General features: G+C 38.5%; 2 protein-coding genes across 2 annotated transcripts in view; one reads left to right on the top strand and one right to left on the bottom strand.

Moving 5' to 3' along the window:
• The window catches only part of rbpjl (recombination signal binding protein for immunoglobulin kappa J region-like), a 39,638-nt gene extending 34,505 nt beyond the window's left edge, over window positions 1–5,133 (bottom strand). The window contains exons 1-2 of the mRNA XM_055160297.1: window positions 5,115–5,133; window positions 4,273–4,384 (exon numbers count right to left, since the gene is read on the bottom strand). Of these exons, the coding sequence (XP_055016272.1) occupies window positions 4,273–4,384; window positions 5,115–5,133 (131 nt within the window). The remainder of the gene's footprint in view (window positions 1–4,272; window positions 4,385–5,114) is intronic.
• The window catches only part of LOC110171096 (matrilin-4-like), a 51,423-nt gene continuing 32,941 nt past the window's right edge, over window positions 4,102–22,583 (top strand). Inside the window, 1 exon segment of the mRNA XM_055160840.1 lies at window positions 4,102–4,328. The gene's annotated coding sequence lies outside the window, so the exon portion shown is untranslated.

Raw genomic sequence — 22,583 nt, 5'->3', positions numbered from 1 at the left:
AACGATAAGTAATAGTAATTAATGTGACAGGCCTATCATCCTGGCTGCCTAAACGGATGTATATTGTCTGTCTGTTGATTGAGGACTCCCATTAGCACAATCAAACTTATTATATAATTAGATTTATCAAAACATCAACTCTTCCATTGTTAAAAGGGTCAATCTTGAACTCTGAAGTATTTTGTTGCGACTTTTAACATGTCTAGAACCAGACTGATTTATTACAACACTGCTTCCTTCAGATGTAAATCAAAAATTTCAGGAAGCTCATCTGGACTTGGTTTAAAGTTGACGGTACCTCTATGAGTCAATTGGCCTGCTTCCCCGGGTCAGGAGGCTACATATTGTAAATCAGCCAATGGGACAGCCAACTCTTATGACTCACTTAACTTAACAAAAACAAACAATACACTAATCCAAAAACGTTCATTTTTTCTTCTGATGTACATTAACTTCTTGGGTTCTTTTCAAAGACAATACAGTTGGAGATGTATTTACTTTGTTGACATGTTTTGGCTGCCGGCTGCAAGAGTCTCTGGAGGAGGGTGTCCCAGGTGTGTGAAAGGTAAATACACCTTCTACTGTATCGTCTTTAAAAAGCACAAATAACCGACTGATTATTTATTATGGTCACAGACTGTCTGGCCAGGTAAGTAATCCACCAGCAATCTGAACAGAACTGAAGCTGCTTGGCTTGGCAAAACTTCCTCACTCTAAACATTTAGCTCAGTTGACAGGATTTTTATTCATTTCTTTGCTTTTGATCAAACCTTTATGACAGAGTACAAAAACTCAAAAGCATCCTGAAAAAAAAAAGTTCTCTTACTATGAGTGATGTCCTGTCCACTGATCATTTATAAAACTTTACAAAGCACAAACTTCCAAAACCTAATTTAACATTAAATAGTCTTTTTATAGATTACAAACTAGAAAGTCACATAAATAATGTTTGTATATGTATTAATGAGGCGCCTCACCTGTACCTAGTGGTGTCACCTGGCTTCATAAGTTAAATGCCATACTGTGCAACATTTCAAGCAAAGAAACAAGATCACCATGGAGACAAGCACGGTGATGGCACTGAAAATCTAATTATTTTCAGAGGTGAAATTATGAAACTCACAAATGGAGTCAAACAACAAAGCACAGTGCAACAAAATATGTCAAAATTCCAATTTGCCAGCCTCATCTTTTTTGCTAAAATTGAGTTTTCTACTCTCCAGACCTTCTGCATCTGTAGGTATCAAAGGTAGGTCGATATTAACTCTGTCCTCGGCCAATCAGAAAGATTTTTAAAGGCATTTTAGGACATGCAGGTTTAGGACTATACAGCTGTTCAAGACCTTCTTCCTCATCCTCCCCCTCCTCCTCCTTCATGTGAGGAGTCCAGCTGAGGTCACCCACCGTGTGATTTACACGTCTCAGAGGAAATGTGCAGCAGGCATGTCCCACCTGGAGTTGGCCTCACGCGCTTCAAGATTTACAGTAAGTCTTTCTACAAGCCCAAGAGTATTACAAAAACCAATACATGAAAACATGCTTTGGTCTATATACTATGAGTTAATCCATTTATAATATTTAATGCAGAAGGTATAATAAATATGTCAGGGGGGTAAAATGGTCAGAGGGTTAGTTAGTTGTAGCAGCACACCCACTGGTATGTAATATTACTATTACTTTAAGTTGTTGTAATCATTTCTCTCATAGGAGCAGTTAAAATTTTGGGCTAAACTCATGAACAACATGCACAATACGCCACAGTTAACAGGTTTTTCACAAATGATTTATGCGATAGTCTGACTCCTGACCAAGCTCAAGACTCTACAATTAAAATCTATGACACCCATGGATGATTTTGGACATTTAAATTGCAATATTGATCTAAAACAACTTAGGACCATGCTGTTTGACCCGCCTATGGATAACTGCAGCACTCTAGCGAGATTTCTTTTTCCAGCTCTGTGGAATCCTACAGGTATCACTGATTAACAAAACAAACCAAAAAAAAAGGAGAATTAATTAAGTACAGAGCAGTGGGCGTATCTCAGTGATGGTAAAAACAGGGTTAGTTCAGAGCAATGACATCTATGCAGGAGAATAAAGATTATTTAAACATGCATGAATCACTGTCAATACAACTTCAAGAAGGTAAATGAAAAGGAAAAAATATATATATAATGTGGTTACAAAATCTGAAATTATTTTGCACAAAGTCTCCTTTAAGATCCACAAGTGCTCCTCTGTGTTTTCACCTTCACAGTTTCAGCTCAAATGGGACTTCACAGATCACCAAGTTCAACAGTTAGAGCTGCTATTTTTAGACTAATTTCTTCTCTCTTGCTCCATTTACCACCGATTTCAAAACACAAAAATGAGGCCTTTGATCGGTCAACGTGATCTCCTGCTCAAAAATGTGGCAAACCCGTCCTCCATTAAGTGTAAGACTCCTTAGATTTAAAGGCATACTATGAAGCTTTTCTGAAGAGTATGTCACTTACATGCTTTGCCTAGAATGCCCCAAAGTATGGCATTAAAATCTCTGTTCTGTAACATCTCTATGGATACAAGCAGGTGGCAGGCCTTCTTCCAAAAAGTTACATAATGAATCTTATGAGTACTGTTTATTGATAATAGTTAATTTAAATAATTTAATTGGTGCACTATGTAATTTTCCTGGTGCAGGGGAGCTTCCAGCTTGTCTCCATGGAGATGTTATTGCATTACCTAGAATTTTCGGTAGTAAAACATTAAAAGTATCGTTCTTCATGGGGATGAGCAGGTGATGCCTCAAGTTCAAGTTTATGGTCAGATCTGTGGAGAAGTGACCACACTTGAGAACTCAAGTTTTTTGAGCAACATATATATGTGTTTTGGATCATTTTAGCACCAAATTGTGGAACATTTCAGGCAAATCAATCTCTCTCCCACCTAAACAGTGCACCTTTAAAACGCCTGCACTTTTAGTGTTAGTAGTAGTAATTCAAGTAGTAAGCCTAAGACCAACTACTACTTCCTACCACTACTACTACCACTACTAAGACCAACAACTCTGACCAGCTTCTACTTACTACCACTACTACTACTACCATTACCATGACCAACTACTACTAATAATGCATCAGTTTTATATAGCACTTTTTTGGACACTCAAAGACACTTTACACAGCATTATTCATTCACTCCATACCCAGTGGTGGTAAACTACTACTGTAGCCACAGCTGGCCTGGAGCAGACTGACTGAAGGAAGCCTGCCAATCTCCGACCACCACCAATACTCACACACACACACCACTTTCATACTAGGCAATGAGGGTGAAGTGTCTTGCGTAAGGACACAACAGTTTTTACGACTGGCGCCCCATTGTGGCACCTGATTTTCTCAATGGACTCCCATCCAAGTACTAACCACGTCCAGCCCTGCTTAGCTTCTGAGATCTGATGGGATCAGGCTTTGACAAACCGGTATAGCCACGACTACCACCATTACCACTACTACCACTACTACCACTACTACTACCACTGCTATGACCAACTACTACTACTATTACCACTACTACATCCAACTACTACCGCAACCAGCTACTACTTACTACCACTACAATGACCGACTATTACTTACTACAACTACTACAATCAACTACTTACTACCACTACCACAACCAACTACTACTTACTACTACTACTATCACCACTTCCGCTACTACGACCAACTACTACCTCTACCACTACTAAGACCAACTACTCCTTACTACCACTACTACTTACTACCACTACTATTACCACAACCAACAACTATTTAGTACCACGATCAACTATTACTATTACTACCACTACTAAGACCAACTACAGTACTACTTACTACCACTACTACAACCAACTATGCTTACTACCACTACTACTACCTTTACTACAACTACTACTACTACCGCAGAAGTCTTTGACATTGCCAGGCCACGATGCTGGTCCAACACAGCCTCTCTTTACTCGGTCCAGTCCTGCTTGTTCATATTTCAAAGGCAGGGGGGGCGGGGTCAGTGGCTCCCCAAATATCCCTCTCCCTCTGCCCCTCTAATACCTACACACCTCCCGCTAACCACCAGTCCTCCGCGAGACATTCCCGTGTCCAGGCATCCAAGTCTCCGCTGCGCTCCTCCATCCATCCTCTCTGGAACTTTTTTTTTCCCCCTCTGTCTCTCCAAACTCCATCACATCTCTCCATATTACGCGCCTTTTACGCAGTAGCGCTTGTTGTTGTTGTCACGTGTTCTTACCTGTGTTGCCAGTCGCCGGTGGTCGGAGCGTCGTGTCCGGTGAGCAGCGAGCCCAGGTGAGTGAGGGGAGACGGGGGAGGGGGGTAGAGCGCCGCGGGGTCCGGGCGAGAGGCTGCCGGGGAGACAATAGGAGAGGTGAAGCTAACTTGAGCCAGAGTTTAGGTTATTTCACGTGATGTGCGCACTAAAGCCAAATTTTATGTTTGAGTTTCTTTTTGGTGAATTGCATTTTTTTTTTTTTTTTGCATTGAGTAATAGTTAGCCTGTTGTCTGTAACAGTGGAGTTTCGTGAATTTAAAAAAAAAAAAAAAAAACTTGCTAAAAGGAATTGCTATCGTCAAAATGCATCGGGTTATTTGGGTGTAATGAAGGATAGTATACTTTTTTTTTTTTTTCTTCTTCTTTCCAAAATTAGGCTCCATGTCCCACATTTCCCATCAACAATTTGCAAACAGCAGCAGTAGCTTACATATGTAATGTAGAGGCCATGGTGCAAAGGACCCTAGGTTAAAATGACTCTGAACCATCCCTTTAAATGGGATATAAAATAAAAATGACTTGAATTAGAGTTTCATTTTGAGAAAAATCTTAGAAATAAGAAAAATCTTGACTGAAAAAAAAAATCTTGGCTGACCCTGTACTGAATGTTTTGATTAGACCACCTTTACTTTTTCAAATACATTTTTTCCATTACATTTGTTAGTCAGTTTAACCTGGAATATTACTATTTTTAGTTTAATTGTTTAAAACCAAATGTAGCCTACCTGATACACCCTTGCAGTTTTATTTGCCTGTTTGTGGAAAATACTATATAAGCCACTTTATATTTTAGTCAAATTTACATTGAGACAGTTTTTGCATGGTTGGTATGTTCTAGGAGGAATGTGCTTTGAGGAGAGCAATGGGTCTCAGCATCAAGAGGAATGAATGTTAAGTAATGGTACTACAGTAGAAAGTAACAGTACTTGCAGAAGTATTGTAGTCTTGATAGCTGAGAACTTTGTAGTACCTTAAATTTTGAGCAATCACAATAATACAACTTGTAAATCATTTTTTAGTTTTCATATGTTTCAAATAATTTCTTGTAGGAGCTGTGCTGAACAATAGAATAAATGGTCAATTCACGTTTGGACATAGGACTTTGGAATGGATAAGACTGTAACAAAAGAAAGAAGATAAACAGTTAAATCTGGTGTTTATTGTATGTTTGGCTGCAGTGACTGTGGCTGGTATCCGTGGGTGCACACTGGTTGGCTGGAGGTGACGCTCAAAAGCTCCATTGATCCACAAACACACAGAGCCTGAGCAGCCAATTCAGCACTAATACAGAAGAGGCTAGACTTGGATTAGACTTGGAGTTTACTTGGAGGTGTAGAAGTCAAAGCATGAAGAAAAACTTATTTTCCTTTTCATCCTGGTTGTTATATAAAATCAAAGCATATATCTTACATTTTAAGCAAAGGAGTTGAATATTTTTATGTTGTTGAAGTGTGGTGTGTCATTATCAGAAAACTATAGTGGATTTTCTTTGTTTAAAATGCTTATATTTTGGCTGCTGTCTGTTATGTAAGAGTGGCAATGTTATTTTTAAGTCAGTATTAGGACTGCAACTAACTTTTTTGGATTAGTGGACAAGTACAATGATTTTTATCTGGTTAAAAGGTAAAATATACTTACTGGGAGCTTCTAATTACAAATAAAGTGTACTTCTGATGAAAACTACAAATTATTTTAGATTAAATAACCATCTTTGTTATAGAACATCTTTTGACATGTGGTGATTATGCTTTTTGTAAGACTAATGGTTACATTTACATTGACAATTCAGATTTCTAATGTAAAGTATTTCCTTTAAGTTCATATGAAAACACATGGGTTTCAGTGTTTCTGCTCCCTCTGCAGCAATAATGAACCCAGATGGAAAAAAGAAGCGTCATGATTGTTAACAGAACATGTTTGTGAAGCAAATAGAAAAGCCTAAATAAAATGTGTTTTTGGCTAGATGATTTGATGGTTAAAAACTCATAAAAGCTGTTAAAAATATGTTCTACAATTGTAATAATATCGTAATTGGAACCACCCATGACCTCCTGGTATTCATTTGAAACAGTAGTAAGAACCAGATACAGCAGGAGTAGTTCAGGAGGCAGTGGGGAGCAGGAACAGTAGCACAGTCCACATCTGGAGGTGATCAGACTCACAACAAGGGCCTGTCCTCATATCTCTATGGGCTGCAGCTGTCACTCACAACAGCAGTCCATCTATGAGTTTCAGAGAGATATAAAGCCTGAGACCATGGCCATAGTGATAGTAATGAAGTTGTTCATTGGATTAAGCAGTGGTCCCCCAACCTGAAGGCTGTTGTGTCCTTAATCGGGTGATCAGAAATCCCTTTTTACCCAGAATGATCCCAGTTTTGAACCCTGTGTCCCCTATCCCAACAGATTTAGCTAAAACCATTGATTAGTCCCAGTTTTACACAAGAAAAGTCCCTATTTTTGACCAATTTGATGCCTGACAACAGTAAAAAGAGGCATAAATTATCACTTGTTTTGGTAAAATACAGAAAAGCTGCTTAAAATTACCAAAGCACAAAGAAAACGTGACTAAACTGACTCACATGTAGAAGAATTCTCTTTAATTACACACTCGTTTCACAATTTTACTATTACCAACTGCCCCAAACCAGGGTGTCTCAGTTTTTGATGTTGAAAATCTGGTGAACCTAGTCCTTATGCAAGGCACTTCACCCACATTGCAAAGTCTGAAAGCGGTGTTTGAGTGTTGGTGGTGGTGCAGATTTGGCGGCTTCGCTTTCATCAGTCTATTAAAGCTGCACTATGTAACTTTGCTACAGGAGGGTTCACCCCCTGATTGTATCCATGGAGATGTTGTTGCTTTGTCATTAGGGCTGTCGCAATAACCACAAAAATGAATCACTGCAGTACTAAGAGGATCACTGCGGTAAATGTTGGGCCACCACACGCACCGTGCGTGACAAATGTGACCCAACCCAGAGTCCTGCATGGGTCCATTTTTAGAGACCCGAACCCTCCCAGACCCGTTAACATTCCACCTGTTACTACCTGTGCCTGAGATAACCCAGGGCTAACCCAGATTTAACCCAGGACTAAGGTGCGCCTGCAAAGACCGTCGGGTGACCGCAGGCGAAAAGACCGGCGCAGATGCGACCATCGCCCAATTGCGCTTTGCGGACACCCTGCTTCGCGTGCTCGTGCTAGGGGCTCTCTCTCTTAAGTCCGTGGGTACCTGACCTGGTGCAGGACTCTGACCCGAGCTGCCACAGTGAGCGCTGGAGAGATGCAGTGGCACTTGTTCCAAATCCAAATGCTACACACGCTATATCCACATGACAACCAAGGTACATGTGCATCGGCGCAACAAGCACATCAGAGTTTTCAATGTCACTGGAAATATTGTAACTCTGGGGGACGGGGGGTGATCAGTGATCTTGTTGAGCCCTTAAAGGCATCTGCTGTTGTGATTTTTGTAAAGCTTACAAAAATAAATTGAATCTCCATGGAGTGGACCCACCACCCAAAAAGTTACATAATGCAGCTTTAACTACTGAAATCCAATAATATTTCTCTTTTGATTTGGCAAAAAGTCCTTCAAAACAGGAAGGCGGCAGTGACTTAAATCCAAGAACTAAACCACCACACCAGTACTGGAAAATTCTGGAATCCTATTTCAAACAACCACAGCAGGGGCATTAAAATTAGTAAAAAACAAATAAAGAAAAAACTAAACTATAAGACTTATGCCATGTTTTGATATACTCTTATTAACTTTAGAATAAGTTAAATGAACAAAACTAACATTTCTTGGTTGGCAGCTTGTCAGAACTGTAGGTCTCCTCCACACCTGCTTATGATCAAACCCAAGGCAGTGGAAGTGATTTGTAGCTCTCCAACGCAATCTACATCCATAAATCTAAAAGCAATGGGGTTATAAGTTTTCCCGATAGGATGAGTCCCGTTATATTATACAAGACAACTTAATGCACTGACAGCTTTACTGTTGGGTTTATAGATTAGTCAAGTTAGATATCTATCAATGTTTATTCTATACAAAGAAAATCAGGGGCAGACAGCATTTCAGATCAGAAAAAAAAAAATAAGACACACACTTGTATATCCTTAATTAAGAGATAATCAGCCAATCTGAACTCAAAATATTAGTTGCTTTCACATTCTACCTTTTTGTCAAGGAATACTATTAATTAAGGATGAACCAACCCAAGATTTTCAGTTCCGATATCGATAGTATGGCTTTAAGTATCTGCCATTATTCAATATTAACCAATAACTGTGTTGTAATTGAGAATGCTGTTTGTGTCTCTCAAAATACAGATAACTTGAACTTGATAAATTGATCTGATTGGGTTATGTAACTTATGTATCCTGCAAGTACTGAACTAGTATGATTCATCAGCCGGTTTCACTTTGTAGAAACCGTCTGACCTCGCAACTTTAGAATTCGTAGGCGGGTGCTGTATTTGACCAGTCACTGCTATTTGGTCGTGACGTATGTAATGCGCCAAATCCCATAGGAAGAAGGGCAATAACATCTTTCCCCTTTATCAGATTCACCAAACATTCTTTTTGTTCCGGCTTTAAATCCTCGATCTCGGGAATTGTTGCCAACACAGAATGTATGGGTCTTCGCTGATTGGCTGGTGCCCAAACTCGCACTTCCAGGGTTTTTGCGAACTGTCTAGTGTATTCCAATTCCTGACCTAGTCGCTGGAGAGAAATGAAATTGAGCAGAGGCACTAGGTGATGCCTAGTCCTGGCATCCTGGGCGTATATTCGTCATTCAAGAGTCAAACCAGGATATCGACTGAACTGATATCATGGAACAGATATCAATACTGCACATATTCATGGATCAGTACCGATATTCAAAACCAGCATTGGTGCATCACTAATATTAATGCATCTTTTCCAGCCTCTTAACAATTTCTTCTTCAGTTAATTCATTCTAATTCTGCCAGCCTCAGCCTTTCTGACCACCAACACACAATCACTCAAGGTGGGAAAAGTGTCTTGCCCATGGACACATTGACAGTATGCGCTGGTCCAGGTTTTAGGTTTGAACCACCACTGACTTATGGGTTGGACAAGCACAAGTACAGACTGAATCATAACAGTATTCATTCTAGGCTAACTCCACTTTCGTATTTCCCATCACATCTGGTCTTGGTTTAGCACGTCTCGTCTGAACGTATCGGTCTACTGTACATCGAGACAGAGGTGGCCTGCTGCCAATCAAACCAATATAGCAGGGTACAGAGTCAACAGTAGCACATGTAATCAACACTGTCCACTCGGTAGGGTCTTATCCTCACCCTGATCTCAGTATTTCCTCTGCAAGCTCATAAGAGAGGCAGTCAGATCTGAAAGAAGTCTAGATGAAGATTGACAAAATCAGATTATCAACAAGTTTCTTAAGGGATTATCAAGTGAATATCCCTCACCTTTCATCTTAAAGTGGAACTAAACACGAAATCAACTTCTTTTTTGCTATTAAACTGTGTTTTAATAGTATTGTCTAGTGTTCCTGGTGCTTTTTGTCGATTTGTTCAAGTACTATGTGACATCACACATGGCTTCATGGGCAGAGTTTGAAACATTGGCACCTCTTAGTCCAATCACACTGTTCCTTATACATACATATGCACAGACCCCCCGCCCTTCCTCCTCCCTCTCTCTCCTCTTTAATCCAATGAAGTTTTGTGTGGAGTTTAGTTGTTTAGTTCAACTTTAATCTCAAAGTAAATCTAACCATAAAACAGTGGTGGCAGGAGGAGGCAATAGAGCACTTAAACTGATTTCACCAGTGGGTAATAAGGACAAAAAATTTCAGGGGAAAAACCTCAGAATTGTACCAAAAACAGACTGACTGAAAATTAAGTGCATAAATTTCAGCTAGCTTTATTATGAACTACACTCCCTGAAGCTTATTTATGTTGATACAATTGATATTTGATATTCCAACTAGATAAAAGAATGAGAACTTCGCACATCAATTATTTGAGACGGGTACGTTGGAGGAGAGAAAAATCCCACACAGTCTTACTTGCAAATTGTGAGATTTATTAGGACAAACCCTAATAAATCTCACAATTTGCAAGTAAGACTGTGTGCAGGATTTTTCTCTTTCTTCTAACAAGACAAATCTGACTTAAATCTCCAGCAGAGGCCGATATTTTGTTTTGGGCGACCAGCTGCCGACAGAGTTCACGCAAACATTTATTTGAATACTGTAGTCTTTAGTGTGAAGAGGTAACAGCACCAAATTAGACTACACAGCTCCCTTATGGTTTTTAAAAAAAATACATAATTTGGGAAGAATAATCATAATCTGTCTACAAAACTCATCAGCCATTGGTTGCTCTGGATTCTAATCGGTATTGACATCAACCATGAAAAAAGCCATTTTATTATACTGCAACTCACTGACAATGAAAGTACGCAAGAGTCTATAGATCTTTACCAACAGAGGGCGCTAATCCAAATACTGACCCAACCACTGAAACCATGTGTTCACTCAAAACATTTCCCCCAAGAGATTACTAAAATTTTAAGTTCTGAAACGTGAAATATCAAACTGTGACCTTTTTATGAATATATACTGACATTTTGACGTTATTTCTTTTGTTGTAGCTGTGAATGAAGTTGTTTCTTGGTAGGAGTCCTGTAAGGGTCCGTTTCAGTTTGTTTCATAAATGTCACCTGTCAGGGAGACTCAAATTCTAGGTCATGCTCCCGCTGAGTTCACGGGTCAGAGGTCACAGTATGGGACGATGTAAAGCAGATATCATTACATGGTTAGCAGTCAACCAAAATGAGCCATACCAGTGAAGTTTTGTCACCTTGGTTTACTTTTATTTGGTTATTTATTGAAATAGGGAGTGTGTACATTAAGCTTCAAGGTGCACCATGTGACTTTTCTGGTAGAGTTACTCCATGAAGATCTTATTGCTTTACTATCAATAGTCCAAAGTGTGGCATTAAACATTTCAATCTCCATAGAAACAAGCAGGAGACGCCACCAGGCCAATTTACGCGTGAATAAATGCATCTTGTACAAGTTTATTACCATACTGTGGAACATTACAAGCAAAGCAATAGCATCTCAAAAGCAGCGGACACCCAACCTGAAAAGTTATGCAGCTTACTGTTAAGGAAGATTGTAATGATTGTCACTTTTTTTTTTTTTTTTTTTAAAGGGACAGTCCAGAATTTTGGAAATAGGACCTCATTTTCTAGTTAGCCGGAGTCTTGAAGACGTGTGGAGACATTTTTTTAAATATTCCATCCAGGTGCTAGGATAGTGCATGTCAATGGCCATAGTTAGCCTGCCACTAAAAACACTCTTACCCACTCCAAAACGCACTCAAAGCAAATCTGTTATAATAATATCTGTGTTGATAGAATCGTTTTAGAAGTAAAACAACCTTGCATTTGAAGGATTTATGTCTGAGCAGCAGCAGCGAGTCGTACGTCCTGATCGAAAGCTTTGCAGTGGCGGACTTAAATTAGAAAATAGTCCCTCAACATGCGACGATTCATGCGATGCAAGGTTAGTTTTATTTCAAACTTTATTTTATCAACACAGACATTCACATCAACAGTCTGGCATAATAACAGATTTGCTTCGAGTGCGTTTTGGAGAGGGTAAGACTGTTTTTAGTGGCAGGATAACTATGGCCATTGACATGCACTAGCCTAGCACCAGCGACCTCTGCAAATACAAGGACTGGATGGAATATTTTAAAAAGTGTCTCCACACGCCTCCAGCACTCTGGCCAACTTGGAAATGAGGTCCAAAATTCCAGACTGTCTCTTTAAGTAAATAATCTATGTGGTCTTATACTTGTTTTGATACAGCTCAAGATCATTCTAACATTAATTTCTCTCTTGTGATTTTTTTTTTTAGTATATATGTTTGCTCAAATGAGTATTGATTGTAGTTTTAGTATCGACTATTAGTATCTGATTTTCACGACTTCTTTTCGCTACCCTCGATTTGAAAAATGAGCAATAACTTTTAATTTTCTATTTTACTGTCACTATTTTAAAGAGCATTAATCTGTAGTTTTAGCAGATACTTCAAATGTTGATCCACCAAAACTCAATTGAAACCCATGATTTAGTTGGTTTTGAAAATGTGCATCACTCACCCAGCCTACTATCGCCCAAAATGTCCAACTCCATGATCAGTGATGTTGACAATGTTTAAAATTCTTGTGTGACTTGCCTTATATCCATATTTTTCCCAGCAGCCTGTAAAAATATTATAATTCAAATACTTGGTACTTTAGTAAAACAGAACCCAGTTACAAAGTTGTATATTGTGCTGGTATTTAACTATTTGGTCAAAAATTATCGTCTGATAATTTGGGAAGATTATGTCCTGAAAAAGGCTGTCCAGTGCCTCCAGGTTTGATGGTCTGCTGAAATATTTCCTACTGTCAGTGAAGCTATCATAGTATTAAGAAGTTTTGAACTATTGGGGTGGGCATCTAAAGTAGGTCAGCTGACAATGACCTACTTTAGATGCCCACCCCAATATTGGCAGAACAAAAGATGTACTATGGAACTTTTCTGACGTATTGGTTTCGCCTGTTTCCATGGAGATATTTGTGCTCAGGCTGGAATGATTACGAATAATTGTTGCGTTCAATTACAGTGTTTTATTGCTCAAAAATACCATGGAAAACATACATTTTACTGAGTGGGGTCACTTCCTCACAGACCTGACCTGTAATTTGGCCTCATGGTGTCACCTTCTTATTTCCATGGGGATAGTCAAGTTTAATGCCATAATGTGGAATATTTCAGGTAAAAAAAATAAAAAAAATAAAAAATCGCCATGGAGACAGCAGATGAAATCCACAAGTATGCCTTTAATGTAACAAAACCAGATCAAAAACGCTGCAAATGGAATAAGAGTTGTTTTTCATTTGCTTTTTTTTTTTTTTTTGGACAAAATATCAGCAGTTGTCAATTATTTAAGTGTTTCTTACTTACGGCTTTTAAAGATATTACTCTTTTATCCATCCACATTTTGAACAATAACTTAAATAATAAGAAGAATATGCATTTTTTACTTACCTGGTGTTGTTTCCATTAGTTACAATCCAGACATTGCTTATGAAATACAAGTTATCTTCCATACAGTACTGCTACTACTACTATTACTGCTGCTGCTACTGCCGCTATACAGAATACATGTGGAAATGATATTTGAGAGAGGGCACGTGTACTTGTTTATACTGCATCCTGGATTACTTATCTACTTGAAGTATTTGTACATCAGTACATTTGTGTGTATTCAGAGATAGTCACCTGTTACAGTGATGCAGTTTTCTCACACACGCCACCCTCTGTGAAGCTGTCTGACCACAGAGCCGTCGAAGGTTTATTCAGGCTTATCTAAATCCACTAAAATGTACTTGTACTTATCTGCCAAAGCAAATATGTTAAAAATACTTCATTACTATGAACTTTGTAATATAAGTCCTTGAAATATTTGGGTTACTCTGCCTTTTTTTGGGTTACTGTGCTATATATATATATATATATATATATATATATATATATACAAAAAATTGAATGGAGTTTAGTAGTTTAGTAGACTTTTAGCATAGTATTTCCTGCCCCCTAAATCCACAGCAGTCAGTAACAATGTTATTTACAAGCTTGTTAAAGCAGCCACACTAAAGCAAGGAAATACCATGTGAAAGGAACTAAATGTATTTGTCTAAACTAGAGTGGTGATGAATTCAAAATAGGTCACACCATCATTTGTGTCTCCTCTAAACAGCTCAAATCCTTCTTAAACAAGGGGTATTATGCAAAATTGATTTTGAGCTTTCTACCATGTTATAATGTTCCCTCATCAAAAACATACCAGAGGTTTTTAATGTTATCCATACACGTTTGAGTATTTTAGCGATCTCTCCGGGCCCTGTTTGAACCCGAATTGTGGTTGGAGTCTGTGCAATGCTCAGCCCACAAGCCTACGTCACACGTGCTCCCACATGACAGTTCTCCATAAATATACAAAAACATGATACAAAACTGTACACAACAATGTGACAGTGTGCGTAGGTAAATGGGCGAGTGGTTTCTTGATCTAAAACACTTGAGTGACTTGAAGGTGGAAAAGCGCTGCGTAAAAATCTGACAATTTACCATAGAAAACTGAAAACACTCAAAGTCAATTTTACATGACATGTTTAAAATATATGAAATAAGAATCTAATTGATGAGATAACATGATAATAGGGGAGTGCAAAAATATCGATATATCGTAATTTAATGTGATGATACAGTATCGATATTGAGAATTGCTGTATCGACATATTGGCAAGAGTATTTTTTTTGTATATTTTACCAAGTTATTTTGTTACAGCGCTACAGTTTTTTGCTTGTTTACAGGAAGGAAACTCCTTTACATGACACATTTGATATATTCACTGTTTTGAGGATTAAAATGCTTGTGTTTGATGCACAAAAAGTGGTTTAACAAAGATTTGTAGAATCGCAACCATGATTTAGCCTTTATTTTTTACTGAACCATATCGAATCAATTTGAAATATATTGTATCGAAGTGAAAGTGCACTGTATCGAGATATGCATCGTATCGTGGCCTATGTATCGAGGTATGTATCGTATCGGCAACTTCTTAATGATACCCATCCCTAATAATAAACCCAAACACTATATTGACAGGAAGTTTAAAACCTTCAGCATGGCCACTTCACGTTTAACATGCTTGCATAACTCTACATTTTACCTAATACATTTTGTGCATAACTTTACACATAATACATTTTGTGAGCTGACATCTTTACATTTAAATCTATTTACCTTCTCATGCAACAGTGGTGTGACAGTCCTGCAAAATACATCAGTCACAAGCACAGCACTGCAACCTGTGTTTCCTATTAGACCTGACAACAAATGACAAGCCCACTTCAGACATGCAAACCTGATTTATTTATTTGTTTGGCAGGATTGATTGTCGTTACGCAGTATTGTTTTGTAATTTGTTTGGTTTTCGGAAGAGTATGAAGGAAGATTTCTCAGAGTTAATTATTTGGAAAAGAATTTGGAAATGAAAAGATTGATTTGTTTCGATAAATCATTGGGTTTGGATCGAAATTCAGTATTTGCACGATACGTCATACAAAATTGAATTGCCAGTTCGGATCAGAAGTGTAAGATTTTATGCGTCAAATTTGTCCAAGCACTTTAGAGTTTGCAGAATAATCGTAAATGCAGTTAGTGGTAGACCAAAAGTAAACATTGTATTTCGACTAAGCACAATGCCATATTGACACAGTAGATTTATACAATTCTGTGGTATTTAATGTGACTCAATGATATGGTTTTTATGTATTAACACATATTTAAGGCACTGCTTAAACTGGTGTTCAGTGTAATGTGTTTTACAGAAGCCATAGAGTCAACTTGAGGTGGGCTTTAAAACTCCTATGAATGGACCATGGAGGCAGCTGAGGAGGAAATCTGGAAAAAGCATTAGCGACTCCTGGTCCCTAGAGGGCGGCGGAGACAGGAACTCCAGCATAGAAATATACTGCATGATCACGTTGGCATTTAATTGACCAAGGTGTGTTTGGGTGGCTTGCCTGACTGCAATATATACCGACCAAAAGGCTGGTCTTTGGGAGGTTGGATGTGTATTCATGGTGTTTGGCTAGAATTGAAAGACACCTAAAGTTATGCAGTTTTGATTGGATTTCTTCTGAATTTAAATTTTTGCCCTCAGCATTTGCAATCTAAATTCAGACTCACAACAAATTATGCATTAAAGGCTCTGTATCTGATTATTTTCCCTGTCTTGGCAAAGTACAGATTGTATTATCTTGTATAAGCAGCTTTTGAGGTCAAAATAAGTCTCCTCTGTGCTGTCTGCATCTGATTACACAGCGTTTTATTGTGCGATAATCAAGAAATGCACTGTTGGCATGCTAGTTGTTGTTACCGTCTGGCTCTGGTCTGGTCCGTGAAAGTTGTAAAAAAAAAAATAAATCAGTGAGTAATTAGGAGAAGGTAAGTGAGGAATAACTTTGGACCACTGCAAACCATTTAAAACAAAGTAGTTTTTTAAGACAGAAAATATCAGGAACCACACCTTTAATGTCAAATGCTGGAATTAAACCCACAACCCTTTTATTATAAAATATAAATCATAGATGCTTCTTATCCATCCCACTCATGGTGAACATTAGATGTGACCCAAGAACCAACCAAGTTGTCAGGATGGAAGGAAGTGTCTTGTCCAAGGACACAACAGCATTATACTGTGGATGGATTGGAAAAAGAAACAGGTTTACTTGATTTTAAAATTTCCTTTTTGAAAACACAGTCACAAAAGAGCATTCAGAAGAACCAACAGCAACTCATCAATACCAGAGAATACCTGGCTGGTCCTAATGCTAATCTTTTGAGGGTCTTCCAAAGTCTACTGTTCTTTGTGCTGGAAAAGTGAAACGACAGACAATCTGAAGTGACCTTTTAAACTCCCCATGTGGGGAAACAGGGTTATAGGAAATCCACCGGTTTATTTTCACAACCATTTTAAAAGAGCCCACTGAAGAAATGTCCACTGTTCCATTTGTCGCCATAATCTCCAGCTCAGGCCAATGTCAACAACCTCCGCTGCTCCCCACACTGCCTTATAAGAGCCAGCATCTATGGGCTGTTTGTCTGCTCCACTGCACAACTATTCACTTACCTCCACTGCCTCTATATGGTTTTATGAGATGTATAGATTTATGGTAGACTTGATTTCTACATGGAAATTTGGCCTCTGCATTTGACCCATCTTTCAGTGATGGCGAGGCGACCTGACAAGAGCCTTTTCCAAGAACTAAGCTATGAGTCATGAGTACCTAGCTGGAGTATAGCCAGGTTGATGGGGTAATCCAAATGTCTCCAATCACATCAAACTCATACATAATATAAGTGATGTATTGTGATACATTTATAAGAATTTCATGAAATTTAGAATAATGCATGTACACAGCAGTTTCCACTCAGTTATGAGGAAAGGTCAGGGTGACTAGACGCCCCTATTTACATGGGACAGTCCCAGTTTTGAGCCCTGTGTCCTCTGTCCCAGCAGATTTCTCAAAAAAACACTGATTTGTCCCAGTTTCATATAAGAAAGGTCCCAGTTCTCCCTATTTTTGGACCAATTTGTTACTCACCAACAGTAAAGAGGGGATAGATTGTCATTTTTTAAACTAAAACACAGAAAACTGTAATTGAAAATGGTACCGACAAAAGTCTCTCAGATTATGACTGAGCCACAAATGAGTCAAAAATAGACGATGTTACGCGCTGTTTTCACAATATGATTCGCATCAACCATCCCAATCCGAGTGTGTCCCAGTTTTGAATTTTGAAAATCTGGTCACCCTAGGGAAGGCAGATAGATTGTGGCTAATTGCTACCACTAAAGTCTAGGGCTTAAACGCTAAACATGGAGGATTAAAGAGATAAGATGTGAGGAGTTGAAGCAGAACTCATAGTTACATCTTAAATGGTGCAATACAGCCTCCTTTAGGCAGGTATATTGTAGAGATAGACCAATACATCGGTTGGTCAATTTTAGGTGGATATTTGCACTTTTTATTGAATCAGCCATCAGCCTTGAATCTCAAGCACACGCTGATCTTTTGTGTTGACCAATCTTTTGTTTTGACCAACCTAAAGAGCACACACAAAGCTTTATTTGAACACTTTAAGGCAAATAGATGACTGGTCAAAATGTGTGCATAGTCCTCTTGAAGGTTTATGGTTAAACAGGACTGTAGGTATGTTTGTTGTAAATGAATATGATATAATTTGGTGAAAATAATCAAAATTGGCCCTACATATCAGCCTAAAAAAACTGGCAGATCTTATTGCCCATTGATTGCTCTGGATTCTAAAACATCTCAAATTTTGTCATGATGTTAAGTATAGACCATATTGCACTGCCCGAACAACAACATGCTTCATAGGATTTGATTTATAGTGGGTAATAGATGTAGCATAAACCTTTTTGTTAATTGTAGATAAGAATCCTATAATGTTGTTCTACTGTAAATACTGGCTTATTCAGGGCTGTCTCTGGTCTTGCGTATCGAGCAGTTTGGAGGTCATACTAAACACTATCCGCCAAACAATTTTGTAATAAAAATGCTTTGGATTGTTTTGTCCTGCAGTCACCATGAGTAACAAAATCCATCTTATTGAGTTGCCAATAAACTTGTCATTTGAATTGTCAGGTTACAGGTACTCCTCACAAAATCCAGACTATTACGGGATTTCCATATTTCCCAATGGGGACATAACCTTCTGGCTAATAATGGTTTAGCTCTACAGGAATTATAGTTGTTATTCCATGTCCTAAACTATTGACCAGATGATTGTATTACTCTTATTATATTACCAGCTACCACTTTACCCATTTTGTTAGCATACACTGACCATTGTACACCTAACTTCCAGACACTCTTGTTGAAGCTGTTAATAGCAGGAAATCAGGAAATCGGAGCTGTGGTTTGGTAAACTGAGTCATTGAACTGTTTAACCAGAAAATACTCAGGAGCTGGGCCCTCGCCGGGACTCAATGATGCTCTTTGTGGATAATTTTAGCAGCATTTGGAAGTGTGACCCCCCCAGACGTGGACAGGAGACGGGAAAAAGCTGTCTACTGCTGTGCCCGACCAACTGAGGGCTCTTTGTATCATACAGGTTTATGAAGGGCTTAATATGATCATCTGAAGACTGGATTATATCGTAAAGTTGCTTAGATTTATTAGGTACATTATCAATAAACAGGCGTTGTGGAAAGAAAGTTGTCAAAGTGAAATACAGATCCAAACCTGGTATGAATGCTTTGACTAGAACCCAAGTGAAATATTTTTATGTTGGTTGTATCCTAAAGCAAACCATAGTAGCTAGGTAAAAACATTCAGCCTGTTTAACCTGTGTTTTTGCTTTCTAATGTAAAATACTAGCCAGGCTGGGGCCACCTAGTGCCCCCACTGAATTTAATTTCTCTCCAGCGACTAGTTCAGGAATCAAAATATACTAGACGGTTTGCAAGAATCCCAGAAGTTGTAGACCGCGCACTGGCCAATCAGCGGAGAGCTGTGAAGCCATGACGTCAAACTCAAGCGCCTGTCTGGGTCCCTTTTGTAGTACAGCACAACAGTAATCAAAGTGGTTGAGATGGGTGTAGAAGCAGTCATACATTCTGTGTTGGCAACGATTCCCGAGATCGAGGATTTAAAGCCGGAACAAAGAGAATATTTGGTGAATTTTAATGTCCAGGGGGAAAAATGTTATTGCCCTTTTTTCTTACGGGATTTGGCGCATTACGTACGTCATGACCAAATAGCAGTGATTGGTTGAGTAAAAAAAGTACCCGCTTACCGTCGAGCAAATGAATCCTAATGCTGCGAGGTCAGACGGTTTCCACAAAGTGAAACTGGCTGATGAATTAGGCTAGTAAAATACTAATTGAAATTAAGAATATATTTCCAAGATTGGTCAGGCCAAAAGCCCACAGCACACACAAACATTACTTTTACAAATTTGAAATTACAAATGTCGTGGTAACAGTAAAACATTAACATTTGTCTTCTATATTTGACCCAACCTTCAATAGGCTCAAGGCTGCGTCACAAACCAGGAAGACATTTGGAAACATGCAATGACAATTTCTGGTGTAGTTGCCGACACTGGGCTTTCCTACCAACTGTGATAAAACCCATTGAAGTATGATAAAACCATAGATTCAGCAACTATTAGCAGCAGCCTTCAATAACCTGCCAAAGCTTTCCATGGGGGATGTTGTCTAATCGTATTTTCTATGTCACTTACAGGCAGCTGAAAACTAGCTCTTTGTAGGAAAGTACAAGTTGTTTGGCTACAGGGGTAAGTATTATTTGCTGGCAAACTGAGATGAAGGCATCACATTTAGATGAAGAAAACTGGACCATTTTCAAATTTTTCCTAGATGTTGTCAGACTTACTCCCGCAAACAGAGCCCGCCGGAAGTTGTCATCACATGTTTCCAAACATTTTCCTGGTTTGTGACACAAGGGTGAACAGAACCTATTACATGGGACAATGTGTCAGGATGAGCGCTGGGTATTATTAAAGGGACAGTTCGGAATTTTGGACATAGGACCTCATTTCTAAGTTCTGCAGTGGTGGAGATGTGTAGAGACGCTTTTTAAATATTCCATCCAGTCCTTGTATTTGCAGAGGTCGCTGGTGCTAGGCTAGTGCATGTCTTACCCACTCTACAAAGAACCCAAACAAATCTATTATTACACCAGACTGTCGATGTGAATGTCTGTGTTGATAGAATAATGTTTGAAGTAAAACTAACCTTGCATCGCATGAAACGTTGCCTGTTGAGGAACTATTTTCTCATATATCAGTTTGCCACTGCCAAGCTTTCTATCAGGAAGTACAACATGCTGCTGCTGTTCAGACATAAATCTTCCAAATGCAAGGTTGGTTTTACTTCTAAAATGATTCTATCGACACAGACAGTCACATCGACAGTCTGGCGTAATAATAGATTAGCCTAGCACCAGCGACCTCTGCAAATACAAGGACTGGATTCAATATTTTTAAAAAAGTGTCTCCACACATCTCCAACACTCTGGCTAACTAGGAAATGAGGTCCTATGTCCAAAATTCTGAACAGTCCCTTTAAAAGGTACCAGTGCTGTACAGGAAAAGTTAAGGTGCTCTGAGTGCAGAAAAATAGCTGATACCAAAAAGGAGTTCTTCAAGGAAACGCTATTTGGATTGATGGACATTGTACTTTTGCCATTCTACACATTAACTCATGCAGCAAGTATATACAGTAAAAAAAGATGAGTTCTTGGTCAGATAAAGATCAACACAAAATGGCCCACCCGGCTCCCTGCTGTGTCCGACTACAGTAGTTCTGGTCATGTAATCCCAGAGCAAAGGCCTCAGCCATGTGCATCCTGTCTTTGATCCTCTGTCTCCAGCTCCTCTGGCCTCCCACATCTTCCTGCTGTCTCTCTCTGTGGACACTAAACAGACTGCTTTGAATTCTTTTGAGCTTTGTAATTAGGGCTAACACAGTTTTAATGGCAATTTTATTATTTTTCATGTTTTAATCGTCAATTATATGCTTATATTTGTAATGGAGATGTCTACAGTCAGTTGTTTGTCAGTGAAATTATGTGGTTTGGAGCAGAGTTCAGACTTTGGAGGAAGGAATTTGGCAGTGTTTAAAGTCTGTCTTGTTTAGATTCAAGAAAAATACTAAAATTAGATACAATAAGAATGATTCAAATATTCAGATAAATAAATACAACAGAAAATTGTATTAGATTTTTTATTTGATTGGATTCCTTATATTTTTGGTTGACAGTGGCCAAACTTTAAAAAAAAAAGTGCCTTGCAAAGAATACGGTGGCAATTGTGAAGCTATATAATCTAGTCTAATAATTTTCCACAAAGTTGCTGGTTCAATTCCCACTTCACTGAATACTGGCATTGTGTTCTTGGGCAAGACATTTCACACACTCAGTCTCCATGAATGTGCAGAACCACCTTCAGTCTGGATTTAAGTTTAGCTCCAGTGGTTTTAAAATCCTGAGTCTGGTAAAACACTAGGATCATCACAGTTAAGTTACCAGCACTTCTTGGACTTAACAAGTTAAATGATGAAAAATGAATTCCTCTGACTTTCCAAGCATAAATAATCCCTTTCAAAACATTTGGTTGCTCTGTGTGCTGAAAACAAAGTTGCATAATCCAGAAATGCAAAATAAAAATGTGTTATTGATATTGACAATGAATAGGGCCATTGTCTAAGCAGGATTTCAGCATTTTAGGTGCTTCAGTACCATTTCTTGCTTGTTTCACAGAATTTTCTAACACTGACTAAAATTCTTATTCGTGATTCTTTGATCCCAGTCACAAGTGAAGAGAAAAGCAATGGACTAGTGTTGTTACAATACATTTTCCAACACAATTTCTATTCTATGGAACAGACTCGATACCCAGTACTGATTTCGAAACCACAATGATAATATTTAGACAATCGAATGTCATTTTTCATATTAAATGAGAGTATTTTCTTTTATATTATCATGTGTCCTTATATCTGTGTAATCCCTCAGTCGTCTTGATCAGTGTTTCCCAAACTTTTTATCTAGGGACACATCCCAAGTCCATAGACATTATTCGCAAATCACAAA

Source organism: Boleophthalmus pectinirostris, unplaced genomic scaffold, assembly GCF_026225935.1.
Source record: "Boleophthalmus pectinirostris isolate CB_2022bp ecotype Guang Dong unplaced genomic scaffold, ASM2622593v1 HiC_scaffold_3, whole genome shotgun sequence".
Classification (NCBI taxonomy): domain Eukaryota; kingdom Metazoa; phylum Chordata; class Actinopteri; order Gobiiformes; family Gobiidae; genus Boleophthalmus; species Boleophthalmus pectinirostris.
Note: the sequence above shows the minus strand (reverse complement) of the source record. Positions and strands in the feature narration are given on the sequence as shown.